Consider the following 13,518-nt stretch of genomic DNA (forward strand, 5'->3'; position numbering starts at 1 on the left):
CCTGAGGTTTTAGTAATTGCTTATGATGAAACCCCAAACAATTCATAGTCTAGCAACACATTTCCTCAATGATGTGAGCTTCAGCAAGCACCAGGGATCCAACCTCCTCCTACAGTGTGTCGTGCTCAAATATTCAGTCTTTATCCTCAGACCTTTTAACAATCCAAGTACCATATTAGTTCAGAAAGAAATCCGTGTTTGATGACTCTTGTGTCACAATGAACTTGCTGACATATTAGTGAAGACATTCTGACCAGGCGCAGAAATTGTACATTTAAGATTCAACAGGCCTTTTACAGTTCGGTTTCTGTTGACTGTCAACATGGAGACCAACTATATACTCCCATTTTACTGTTGAATAATTTGGTTTTGCCTTTCCGCTGTAAGTGTACTTAAAGAGGAAGCAGCTAGCTATTTAATGCCTTGTCAGTGAATTATGTCAGATTATGACCTTGGTATTCACCAAATGGAATGATATATTCATCTTAGGCTACACAGCAAAACTTTATGTGAGCCGTGAAACAAGTCACTTTTCACAAACACATGGAACATGAGCACTCATCCTCCAGCCCCATTTTACCTGTTCTGCACCATGCTCATTGCCATCCAGTCTGAAGGGTAAACATTCTTTCCAATGAGATCTTTGAACATTATGAATGTTTCCATCAAGAAGTCCTAGAACAACAAAATAAAGTAAGCCTGTGACCAAGTAACACAAAGTTTAAGTGTTCTTGCTGTGATTAAAGAACTAAGATGAAGGGTTCCTCTTTGCTTTCCAGTGAAGTCAATGGAAAAAAATCCTGCTGATATCAGTATGCTCAAGATTGGAACAGAAGTTCTGCAAAACAGCAGTCTCAGATTGCAGATGAAAGCTAAAAGCCATTACATTGGGCTCTTCAAAAGAGATAAACCATAAATGAATGGAAAGAACAAGTTCTAGTACTTTGGAGTAAAGCTGTTGAATTATTTATTAATTAGCAAACCAGTCTCACTATGCATAAAGAATTAATAGATTTGAAAAATACAGGATATTTATTTAGTCCAAATTTAGTATTCTAAACTAAAAACTGAAGGCACTGACAAAGGTTCCAAACAAACTAAACACTTGCTACTTTTCCTAGAAGTATTTAGAGATGACTGCATAATGAACTTAAATAAAATAAACACAACCATTTCAGGTCTCCTTCATGTCTTTTTCCCTCCCTCTGCAGAACTCTTGGAAGTAGTTCAAGGGTTACCAAAACTTCCAGGACCAAGTAGCCAAGCTGCTTGGAAGCTGAAATTATATTACAGTAGTGTTAGGTTTTCAAATAAACTAAAGCACATGAAGAATTGCAAATGCTGCCTAAGATCTGATCTGTGAGCACTGCAGTTATGGCACCACTCTGACTTTAAGAAAGAAAGGAAAATGAATAAATCTTGCCAACTGAAAAGATTACCTCCATGGGCAAACTGCAGGTGGTGTGATCAAACCCCTTGCCAACACACAGACTTATTTAAGAGTTATATCAGGAGTGTTAAAGGACAGATATGGGACTACTGAAAACTTCTAGAACGCAGTGACTACTGGTACAAACGAGAATATACCCCAAATATTGGTAAATTATGCCAGAAACAGCTGGCATAAAATAATGTGTTGCAAGAATAAGGCATTTACTGCATTTAGCTTAGAACGTTATCTGGACCAGGAGTAGACTCAATGGTGGAAATGAAAAGTGGACACCACTCTCCTCGGGTGACGTGGGGAGGGGGGATTCAGTTAGTTGAGGGTTGCTTTTGTTGCTTGTTGTTTTGTGGGTTTGGGGGAGGGGCTGGGTTTTTCCCCTCTTCAGAACTGTATAACTCAAAGATTCCATTACGTATTCTTGATTATTACCTTGGTACTAGGGTACAACTGTGGCATTTATGTCTCTGACTACTGTATTGGCCAAGCTCACCATTACAATGACATAGAGGTGGAAATTGTACAGACACAGACTTAATTCGAGGAAGAATCAGACAAGATACTCCAAAACAATACTACAGATTTTTCACAGGAAATTTTTGGGGGGATTATTTCTCATCCCCCGTGGCTATTTTGTACTCACCACTAGTTCGGAACTTGTCTGAAAAGTTTCAATGTAAACTGAATAATGCTGGTTGCTCATCTGGTTTAAGATTGCTGTCATGCATGCCACAAAATGACTCTGAAAGAAAACGAGACAGAAATCAACACATGCAGATAGCTTCAGATACTGGGTCGTGCTCTTTCTAAAGCCAAACTACTCTAAATGCCTGGTACACCCTTTTATGTGTGTAAAATACAATAATAGTCAAGCTTTTGTAAGCCCAGATGAAAGGAACATCTTACTAACTTGAAAAGGGTAATTCAAAAGCTGCCCTGGCAAGGGATAGGCTCTGGTGAGAAAGTTGCCTTGTTTATGTAATGCCCCATGGAAACACACACTGTGACAAGAACTCCGGATACAAAGCACATCTCCATATTACCTTAAGATTTCTAAAAGGCACGTGATGCCAGAATTCTTCCATTAGGAATTTATGGGAAGAAAATATATCAGCCCAAATATTTGCTGATCATTCTAGGAATGTGGGCTGTTCACAGGAAGAAATATTGTAAGAAAGCGTATGTTTTTACACTCTGCAGTCATTTAAGCAGCTACTTCTGCACTCTGGGAAACTTCTGTGCAATTCTGTCACCTTCCTCCGTCAACTCCTTCCAAACTCCCTTAGAAGGAAATATTTTCTTTTTTCTCAATTCCTGAAAAATATTTTCTCAATGCTGGAAGACAGAAATGATTTATAATCCTGCCTTTTCACTGTGATTTACTGGAAGTCACAAAGACATCGATCTCTCTGGCAATAACAGTGAGTGATTTGCAGTTCTCCTTTAAGATAGTGAAGAATCCTCCCTATCGATGCCTTTGCATTTGCTGAAGTTTCAATCATCGTTTTTAAAGTGAAGCTGCTTTAACTCCTCAGATTTTATTTAAAGAAGAGACTCAGAAGTAGACAAACATTGAAAATAATTGTCTAGATGTACTTGGACTTTTTCACGAGACCGGTTTAGAATGGATACAAGGGACGCGCTGGAATTCACTCTGAGCAGAATTTCCCGTCCAGCCGGGGCTGACCAGATTCTCTATTGAGCTCCGATCCCCTTTATAGTCCCGTCACATCTGGAAGGCACCCATCGCCGCCGAGGCAGAAGCTGCAGTCTCTCGCACCCAACCATTTTGTCCCCGCTCAGGGCAGGGAAGCGTCCCTCAGCTTCAGGCTGTGGCCACTAGGGGTCTTTCCCCTCCACATGGAGCTGCCGTGCACTTTGTGCCGCCGGTTTCTACTTATTTATTCCTACGTGAGCAGACCCAGCGCTTCTTGCTTAGAAACACTGAAAATTACAATCTAAAGGAGCTATGCTGCCTTCTTTTGGAGTCACGTTAGTGCTACTGAGAAGCTTGTCTACTTTTTAAGCCTAAGAAGACACATTTTCGGCAGGTAAACCAAAAGCTGTCAGGTAAGGAACCGTGTCTTCTCGGGTACTGATGCTCTTCTAACAAGAAATGCTGGTTTTCCTGCTGTAGTAGTTCACTTCTACAGTTATGGATCAGAAAAAAAATCCTTTCTGTGATGTTATATGTGTAGCTGAAAATAATAATGAATTGCAAAGGAATCAGTAATGAATTTGGGGAGGGGTTGCCATCTGATGTCTTGATTTTGCAAAAAGATTACTGACAGAAGTTAGAGAACTGCACATGCAGAAAGCTCCTATTTCCAGCAGCTGAACGTTCAGCACAGAATGCCTTTCCAGACCCGTGTTAGACAGACACTTCTTGCAAAAAGCAGCATTTCTTCCCAAGCATTAAACAGATGTATTATGATGCTTAAAGGCACACAGACTTGAAGAAGGTTATTTCTTCTGTCAAAACCAACTTCCAAGATGTGTCTGGCTATGTGTGTGATTCTGGTACAGCACGAGTGCCTGTTCTTAGGACCTGTGTATGGTGATTTTAAAATTAACAGACGATATGCCTTGATTACTGAAAAGAGCTGTAAGCAAAGATCAGATATTGGTGCCAGTACCTCACACCCAGCCTCTCAAATTCACATCGGTGGGACTGAATGATAGATAAAAAGGTGACAGTAAAGCTTGCTTGCTACAAAAACTTCCTCCATCATTTCCATGTAGCTGTAAAGCAGCAAAATACACAAATACTGTCTGATCTTTGATAATTATCTGCCAGCAATCTCCACTATCAGAAATGAATTGCAAGCTGGTTTATAGGTTAAAAGCTTGCCCCTCCCTCCTAATCCCCCAATGCCAGCAATAAAGACTTGTTTCTCAGACGCAGCTTCAGATCTCTGAGGCACTTCGGCAGTCTCAGCATCACCATTCTCACTGCTAGAACTTAAGTGTAATATAGGACTATAAAGAGCTGTGATGAAATCTGCAGATATCGTTATATAGTCACTTAAATTCTCCTATGGTGTATAAATACCTCTTACTGGAACGTGCAAAGAGCATGAACTGCTTGAAAACAGAGTAAGTTTTGCACGAGAACAATTCATTGCACTCTGCATGCAGGCTGCATCTTCACTGGATGGACAGAGGAACTTCAGAATCAAACACCACTTACAAATACAAGTCTAATGCTTAAAATTCAAACCTTCATTTCATTAAGTCAAGCATTGTATGTAGGGATGGAACAGTATAAAAAAGGCTGTGGCAGAGAAGGTGAACTTCTTCAGAAAGAATCCTAATAAGTAAGTCTCTTCAGCTGTGCTTCAGCCTGTTAGGATTTATCCTGTGAATTACAGCAGGAAATGTTGATTGGAATTAGATCAAATGTATAAAAAAGGTAAACGTATCCAAGTACAAAGTTGACTAATGAGACAACACTCACAGGAAAATTAACAGAAATAATTCTGACCACACTGCACTGCTACAAGGAGATTTAATAAAATACGTTTTCCAACCTTAAAACATTCCATTGAAACGTAAAAGAACCTGGAGTGGAAACAGCACTGAATTCTAATTTTTAATTAGCCAATTGGCTGATGGCCCTTCATAAAATGTGTGAAGAAATAAGGAATCAGTAGTCTGAACATTGTGCTTGATCAGGAGCAGGAACATGAGGAAACAGGTAATCAAATGACAGTCAGACGGAGGAGAAAATGTGTCAGGAAGCACTCAAATTCCCCACCCACTTAAAAGAAGCATAATTAAAATCAAACTTAAATGACCTCTAACGCTGGCTCCAGTATAAACACTGCAAAAGAGTGGCTTAGGTAAAAGAAATGCTGCTTCGGTTGGGTCTATACAAAGTACATCTAAAGGATCAGACCTGTATTGTGCAAAACAAATAGAGCTTCCTAAGGTCAGGCAGAAAGAATGCGGAATGATTTGCACTGTTAGAGCACATATTAGCTGTGGGTGCAATATGAACAGGAAAAGAAATATCTGAAAATATTAGGGTCATATGAGTAAGATGACAGACTTCAACACCTAGCAACTAAATCCCAGCATACTTTCTAATAGCAGATGGTGACAGGTTGCCGTAGTAACTTCAAATAACACTAGCACTGCAAGAATAAAGCAAATGCACTAGAAATCAAAGAGCAACAAAAATAACCTCCAATGGAGCTACACTTTGCTCCAAATCTGGCAGAACTATTTCTGTGGCTCTAGGGTGGGTAACCTTCAGGCAGGTGTACTTGTGCAAGGACTAAGGAGGTTATTTATTTTGTGTTGGCACTTAAGTAACATTTATCTTCATTAAAAGAGCACTTGATCAACATAGACCCTGAGTGTAAACATATAGCCACATGTTCATCATTAAAAAGCAGACAAGATAGAAACATGAATAACTGCTAATAATCCAAAGGCTTCTGAAGGACAAAAATGATGTAGGGGTTTTACATCCCCTTTCTAGCAGATTAGTGGATGTTTCAAATGCTCATTTTACTTACCTTCATAATTAATGTAAGTTAAGAGGACTCCTGTACCACCATCTTCACAATCTGTAACTACATATTCACTCATGATGGTTTATGTTGATTACTGCAGTTTTCTGTATTGGACCAGAAGGTCCAACATTTTTGTGGGGTAGGAAGTGATCTTGCAGCTTAGTATAGATTTAATTCTGAGCTCCCTTTCAGGTGAAGCCAGAAGTTTCAAAACTCATCACATCTTAGTAACTGTAATTGCAGCAACGGTGCACACAAAAAGGGTGATGTAGGATTTCTACAAGCCAAACAGTTCTGTCTTTTTTCTTTATGTTCAAATCTAGTGCAAAAAACTTTCTGGAGGAAAAGTAATAAATATATTACCTCTAACGTAAGTAAAGCAAAGCTAACCAATCAACTGCCTCAAGCTAATGGTAAAAGTCATGAACACATAGTTGAGAAGGCCTCTGAAAATACTGTCATCACAGAATCATTGAGTCATCACACCCATGCAGCATCATGAGCAGAGGGCAACAAAATTACCAGCCAAGTATGAAAGATGCTTAGTGATGTCATAAAAAACCTTAGTGGCTTGAAGCCACAGATCCTCAGAAAACCATATTAAACCTTGAGAACTGTGGCATATGTAGAGGTTAGCACAGACATCTTTATCTTATTCTGGAAACACTGAACAGTAGCACTCTGAAATGAAAAAATAAGCAGAAATGCTAATGGAGTAGTTCTGTTTCTTCTCCAGAAATAGATGTCACTGCCAATGCATGTGCTGTCCTAAAATGTACCATTTCTAGCTGTAAAAGTGCAAAAATGTAAGCATAAGAATAGGCTGCTATGCAACAACCCAGGGTATTCATCAGATGTGTGGAGTATGTCTGAATTGGGAAATAGCTCCTAATCCATATGGACCTGGAGCTCGCCAATGAGCACACCTTACTAATAATTCACAATAACAGATTCATCTACTCTCAGTAGGTCTGAGGTTTTCATTTCCCATTTATATATTCACACAGTTCACAGTCTTCTTGTCTTTTATAGCTGAACAGAAGCTTAAGCATCCTTCTTCCATATCTTACTGACAGCTTCTGATTTCTGGCTGAAAACATGCTGGGCTGGTTTAGCTTGCTGTACTGTTTTCTTTACGTTCATATGATTTATCCAAAAGGATTTGCAACTATAAAAAGAGATGACTACCAGATGGAAAAATATAGGACAATTTTATAACACAATGAAAGAGTAAAACAGCTGCTCTGTAAGATTTAAAGGTATGTCACAAGTTAGGCAATCAAGGCAACTCCAGACTTACTTCAGTTAAGACTTTCTCAGACATAGATAAAAGCAGTAAGAGAATGGCTTATGCTGTGACGTAAAAGCAGCATAACTTTTTTAGAACATACCCTTTGACATCTATTTTTATTTGTTAACTTTTTTTTATTTCTCAGCAATATTCCAAAAAGAAGATTTTTCATTCTCTGCAATGTTTTTTTGCTGCTGGTAGGTTTGGCTGTTTGATCAGGTTTGTGCCATAAATCCACTCCAGAATTACTACTTCAGTCTCTGGCTAGCATCAACACTCTACTGTAATTGATCTAGCTTGTGCTTAAGTCAGTGCTCACACATAGTTGTGTTATTTACCACTTCTCCCAGAATATTAACATTGTGTTAATCCTCAAGAAGTAGGTACAAATAAAATCTGGATAACAAGGGGTAACGGGTGAAAACTTAAACAGGGGAAGTTTAGGCTGCATATAAGAAAGAAATTCTTTCCTGTAAGGGTGGTGAGGCACTGGAATGGGTTGCCCAGGGAGGTTGTGAATGCTCCATCCCTGGCAGTGTTCAAGACCAGGTTGGACGAGGCCTTGGGTGATATGGTTTAGTGTGAGGTGACCCTGCCCATGGCAGGGGGATTGGAACTGGATGATCTGAAGGTCCTTTCCAACCCTAACTATCCTATGATTCTATGTAGCAGGAAGGCAATGAGCAGTCACTGCTTGAAAACTGAACTAGCTTGTTCAGAGCAGTTACCAAAAACTGTCAGTGTTTCACCTCCTCACTCAACCACTGCTGCCCACACTCCCCACCTCGGCTCTGCTGTATCAGATGAAATCTTCTATCCTTGCCTTCAGGGATCTGTGCAGCGTCATGCTGCATCTCTTCCCTCTTCCTCTGCCACACACTGCCTGTTTCACCACAATTACTTTAGTTTCCGGACTGGTCTCATAGACCAGAAGAAACTTCCTGCCCTGGTCCCAATCCCAAGTATCCTGGTGCTGTCAGGCTGCTTATTTCACTGATTTCTTATTTGAAGTGCCATTCCATTTCCCTGTTGCCACTAAACCAGATGGTCAGCCAAATTGGCAAAGCATGGCTTGTCCTGCCAAGTGTCCCAGTGAACACATTCCTGTGCTAAAGACAGTGCAGTCAGTATTCCACAGAAACAACGAAAGCACATATGCAAAACACAAGCAAAGACTAAGATTAAAAATGTTATACCCAGTTTGTTCACTGTCTCTTGCATTTCAAGGGACTAGAAACAAACTGGGAACTTTGACGGACATGATACAGTGGCTGGAATGAGCTGGAGCTAGTCTCCTGCCCAGGGTTATAATAAAACCCAGATGGGATTGGCAATATATAGGACTAAAGCAAACACATGAGCTGCAAGGGAGACCAACAGGAAAGACTAGAACTGAACACTTTAAGCTCGTTAAAGAGCAATAACATCTTTTATTTCTAAGCCATATATTTCACATGTACACATGTGAAGATAAGTGTCTTATATGCTGATTCATTTCCTTAAAACTAAACAGAGCCACCTCCTGTATTCCCAGAACTCAGCCACCGTTTAATTGATTTTGTTCTTTTTCAGCTGCACTCACTGAAGACAGAGAAATTAAATTAAACTTCAACTACATGATCAGAGATGAAACTAATACAGTATATTTGTGGATGGTTAAAGCAGAGCTTTATCATAATAGCTCTGCTTAAAACTGCTCCAGAAACTTCCCTCTTACTTTTTAATTGTCTTACAAAGAAAAGAAGGTGCAATAAAAACAATTTTCCAACAACTTGCAACTATTACTAACAAATCTACCACCTGTGTATGTTTAGGATTAATTAATAGCAATCTCTAAGGAACCCACCAATACATTGCCTTGTAAATTATGTAAGCTTTTATTGTATTATTGCATTTTGAGCAATAGCACAGCTGCACTTGAGCTTCCAAAACCACAGCGTACCCAAACATTTGCAAATGACAGCGTGCAGCCATCTCTTAGGCTGAGATTCAAATCAGCGAGGTTGATAACCCTTTTGCAAGGTCAGTGTCTACCCTTTTACTTAGGCATAGCTAAGTTGTAAGACCCAAGTTGATGAGAAATTAAAATGAAATTAATTTCAAATCACTGACTTTTATAGCCGCTGTAAAAAACAGATCAATTTTTCCGTGAGGAGCCTGGTACTCTTCCTGGTATTTTAGATGGACACTAATGCCAAAGAGCTTTTAACCTGGCAGTTGCAACTGTCATTTGTTCCCTTCCACAGCAAGAGCATCGTATTGGCACTCTGGTCATTTGTTTAATATTGTAAAAAGAATGATAAAGCCAGGCTGCAAATGGCAAGAGTTAGGAAGTCACTGCTGTATTTATAGCTTCTTTTAAATACTAGTTTATCTTTACCTCCGTATCTTCAAGTTGTTTTGACTACTGCTGTGATGAGGTTAAACCTGTCTATGGTCTGTTCTGGTCTGTGGAGGTGGGGAAGGGTAACAACAAGACATATTCAGCGTACCCGGCACATACACATTGCCTAAAGCCAGGAGTAATGTCAGTATTTCCTTTAAAGCAATATTTCATACTCAGCCTGCCTCAAAGAAAGAGGTTAATTTGCACGCTGTTGATGACATTACACAAATGTTTATGAAGAGTTCTTTTTCAGGACCTAGATAATGAATATATGAAGGGGCACCAAAAAAATCCCCAAACACCCTTAGCCTTTCACAAGGATCCTCAAGATTGTGGTAGCAAACTAGCTGCAATTCATGGAGATGCAGAGGTGTTTGCCCTGAAGCTGCCCTGCTAACTCAGTTGGCTGCCAACACTACCCTGGCCAAGGGACTCGCGCTACAAAAAACGTTGCTCTCTGCTCTTTCACAGCTACAGTAGGGGAAAATGGAAGAATTGAGATAGATTCAAGCATGTGTGTGCACTGGAGCTACAATATCTATATGAATTTACCCACAGAGTTTGAAAAGAACTCCTACTACATCAGACAATCATGTAAAATGCATCCACTGTGCATAAACAGGGACTTTCCCATCAAGGAAGGAGGATGTACTGACATAAAACTTGGTTAGGGTTAACACTGCATGTATAGAAACCTCTGCTATCATTTTCTAACTAGCAGTTTTATTTTGCATCTGACATACGAAAATGCTTAAATGCTATCCAACAGGGGGTTATATTTTAGGTTTTTAGTTTCCATATAAGGGGGGCTCCACCTTTAAGTGTGAAAAAAATCTTAAGGTTGGGTTAGAGAGCCTAAAATTCAAAGTTCACAGGAAAAAAATACAACCAAACCCTAAGACAGCTCTTTGCATGTTGAATCTGAGGTAACACAGTTAACAGAAAGCATAAGGAATAGTCTGAAAGAAGAAAACCCCATGGGAACACTTGTATAAACATGACAGGATGAAACCTCACAAATTACAGAACGACCTGTTTGTGGGTATTCCGCTAACTACTGCCAACTGAGCATCCTTCTCAGTGTGTCTTTTCCTAGGCACTGCTACGTCTAACATGTCCCAGATGTGTTAGTTTCAGTTATAATATCACAGAACCAAAGAATCCTCAATCTGTGGTAATTCACAGAGCAAATCACTAAAGGAGCATCGTCTGCAAACATACATCTCCTTTGGGGGAATTCTGTCATATTACCACATGCCACCTGGGCTCTGGCAGAATAAAGAATATTGGTTTAATAACTCTGCACCAGCCCAAAGAGAGCTGAATTCAGTATGCACTCTCTAGAAAACTAGGATGAGGATGGGAGTAGAAATTACTTTGAATAACTAAATCAGGGAACATTTTAGCTCTTGTTTTTTTCTTCCATTTTCTAACTAAGAAAGAGAGAAGCCAGGGAAAAGCCTGTAAAAAGGTAAGGCCATTACTATGGGAGATGAACAATAACATAATTATAAATGTAAGGGTAAATACATAACCATACTTAGATACAAAACACTCTTTTAGAACCATCTTTGTTCATATGTGCTCTAAACAGTTCTAGAACTGTATCTACTTGGGAAGCTTCTCAATTTGACCACTTAATCTGCCCCATGAGGCTGGGACAGCAACTTTGCCAACGAAGAGGAGACCACATTGAATTCCAGAAAGCCCTGGCTTATGCTCCACCACTAGTGTGACTGTCCCTCAGTTGCTCAATGAAGGCACTCAGACAAGAGAAACAGGACAAGTCCCTGGTTTGTCTGGGGGGTTGCTGAGTGGGATTTTGGGGTTTTAGGCATTTGGGGGATTCTGTTTGGTTTCTATGAGGTTTTGTTGTAACAGACATTAGCATGTTCAAAGGCAACACCTTGGCGACTGTGGCATTCAATCTTTCTGTCAACAAATTATATCCTTTCTAAAATTCACCTCACATACAGACAAGCCCCCCCAAACATAAATCCTCCTCAGAATACGTGAGAGTATAGCTACAAAAGCACTGTTATAGTAGGTCTTCCCAAACGTTAATTTTCCACCATTTTTCCTGCACATTAGCAAACGTGAATATCAAGGTATTTGTGGTGCCGGCACTTCTGGCCATATGATCCTTCCACCCTTTGGGGAATGACAACTACACACCAGAAAGAAACTTCTTGCTTTGTGTTGCTTTTCTGCCAAAAAAAATCAGTATTCTAAGTCTCTTATTTTTATGATTAGTCACTGCGATACAGAATGTGTGGGAACATCTGCACATATCTAATGACACATACAGAAAAAAAGATTATGATTAGAACTATTGCAAGCTACACCTCCACTGATTACCTTTCTATATTAATGCTATTAGATTTAATAGCAGTTTCAGAACTATACTACAGAAACTGTTGATAAAAGCTTATTAGGTCATGGTATATAGAATCATCCTTATTACACCACTCCATTGAAATGACACGAAAGGAGCTGCTTATGAAGCCAGTAAGTTTTTGTCATTTTAACATAGTAATGAATACACAATCACCTCTATGGGACTGAAAGAGAGGACAAGCGTTTGGCAGATTCTCTACTATCACATATTCAAAAGAATTTGCAAGATATTTTAAGAGGACTAACCTCTTGATGGCATCATTATAGTATGTTTTATAAGCAAATTCTTTTCTCATCTAATTTAGCACAAACACATTGAGCTGAGTGTTACATTACAGCTTCCTGTGATCTATTGTGTGGTTTCTATTCAAACAAAGCCCTCTCAGAATTATGGCTGCAAGCTGACAATAGTAACAAAAGAGCTTGGAAAACCAGAGGTGATTCTCATGCTCTTATTTAACTTCAAAGGGAGCTGAAATCTTAATTTCCATTTGGATCATTATCTGCTTTTAAGGCATGTTTTGTTGAGAAGGAAAAAGGTAACTTGTTCTGCTCAGTTTCAATTTTAAAGGATACTGCTAGCATTTTATAGCTTCAATCAGAATCACTGGACTGCGGAACTCAGTGCCAGCATTTTGTCCCCCGAAACCAGATAAACAGTACAAGATGCTATACACTCCTTCCTACTGAACTTCTTGACTTTAAAAAACATCTTTCAAAAAAGCATGTACTACTATACTTTTTAAAGAAAGTGACTTGTATTTACTGCTCAGTTTAACTTCCCAGCCTGTGAGATCGCTAAATACAGATATTGAAATATTAAAATAATTTTAGCAACTAATTGCAACCCCTTTTTAAAAAACCCAAAGACAGAAAGGAATTTAACCAAATAAGAGGAGAAACAATACTGTGTATGTGTTGCTGCCAAATGAATAAGGCAAATGTGAAGCACTGGAACAGTAGTGGAGCTCCCTTACCCCTTTCAGATCATTGTAAAAACCTAAATGACAGTGCTGCAATTAGAGAGTTCCAGGACATTACGTTGGCCTGAGCAGGTCGTACATCCCAAGTCACAGATGCTAGGGAAGAACAGAATAATCAAGCACAAAACCAGGAAATCAATAACGTAGCCACCAGGATCTTGGAGGAGAGAGAAAAGCACCTGCACTCTATTGAATTCATGAATATATTATTCAGGATTTCATAGCACTGTGTAGGGAAGAGGTTCTTTGGTGGCAAAGAAACTAAGGAAGACATTGTGTAGGATATGGGCAGTGGGCGGGCAGAGTAGTTTAGACCAGTCACTGTTAGCAGCTGAAAAAATCCCAAACCTAGCCTTGTTCAGATGAATTTCTCTGTTGCTGGCTCTTCCTCCTTCACCAGCGGTGCTCCCCCACAGGTTTGGGCACACCAGCATTTCAAGACAAGCTAAAGGAGGAAACAACCTAAAGTACAAGTCTATGTGGTATCATGGGGACAT

The 13,518-nt window shown here is 39.5% G+C and overlaps 1 protein-coding gene across 3 annotated transcripts in view; it reads right to left on the reverse strand.

Annotated features, from left to right (window-relative positions):
- DOCK2 (dedicator of cytokinesis 2) overlaps nt 1-13,518 on the reverse strand; it is a 167,440-nt gene that overhangs the window by 68,468 nt on the left and 85,454 nt on the right. For all 3 annotated transcript variants that reach the window (XM_057415140.1, XM_057415142.1, XM_057415143.1), the window contains exons 28-29: nt 2,088-2,186; nt 581-675 (exon numbers count right to left, since the gene is read on the reverse strand). In XM_057415140.1, the coding sequence (XP_057271123.1) occupies nt 581-675; nt 2,088-2,186 (194 nt within the window). The remainder of the gene's footprint in view (nt 1-580; nt 676-2,087; nt 2,187-13,518) is intronic.

Source organism: Pezoporus wallicus, unplaced genomic scaffold (genome assembly GCF_028554395.1).
Source record: "Pezoporus wallicus isolate ANWC-B61680 ecotype Strahan unplaced genomic scaffold, APGP_CSIRO_Pwel_v1 contig_4161, whole genome shotgun sequence".
NCBI classification, from domain to species: Eukaryota; Metazoa; Chordata; class Aves; order Psittaciformes; family Psittacidae; genus Pezoporus; species Pezoporus wallicus.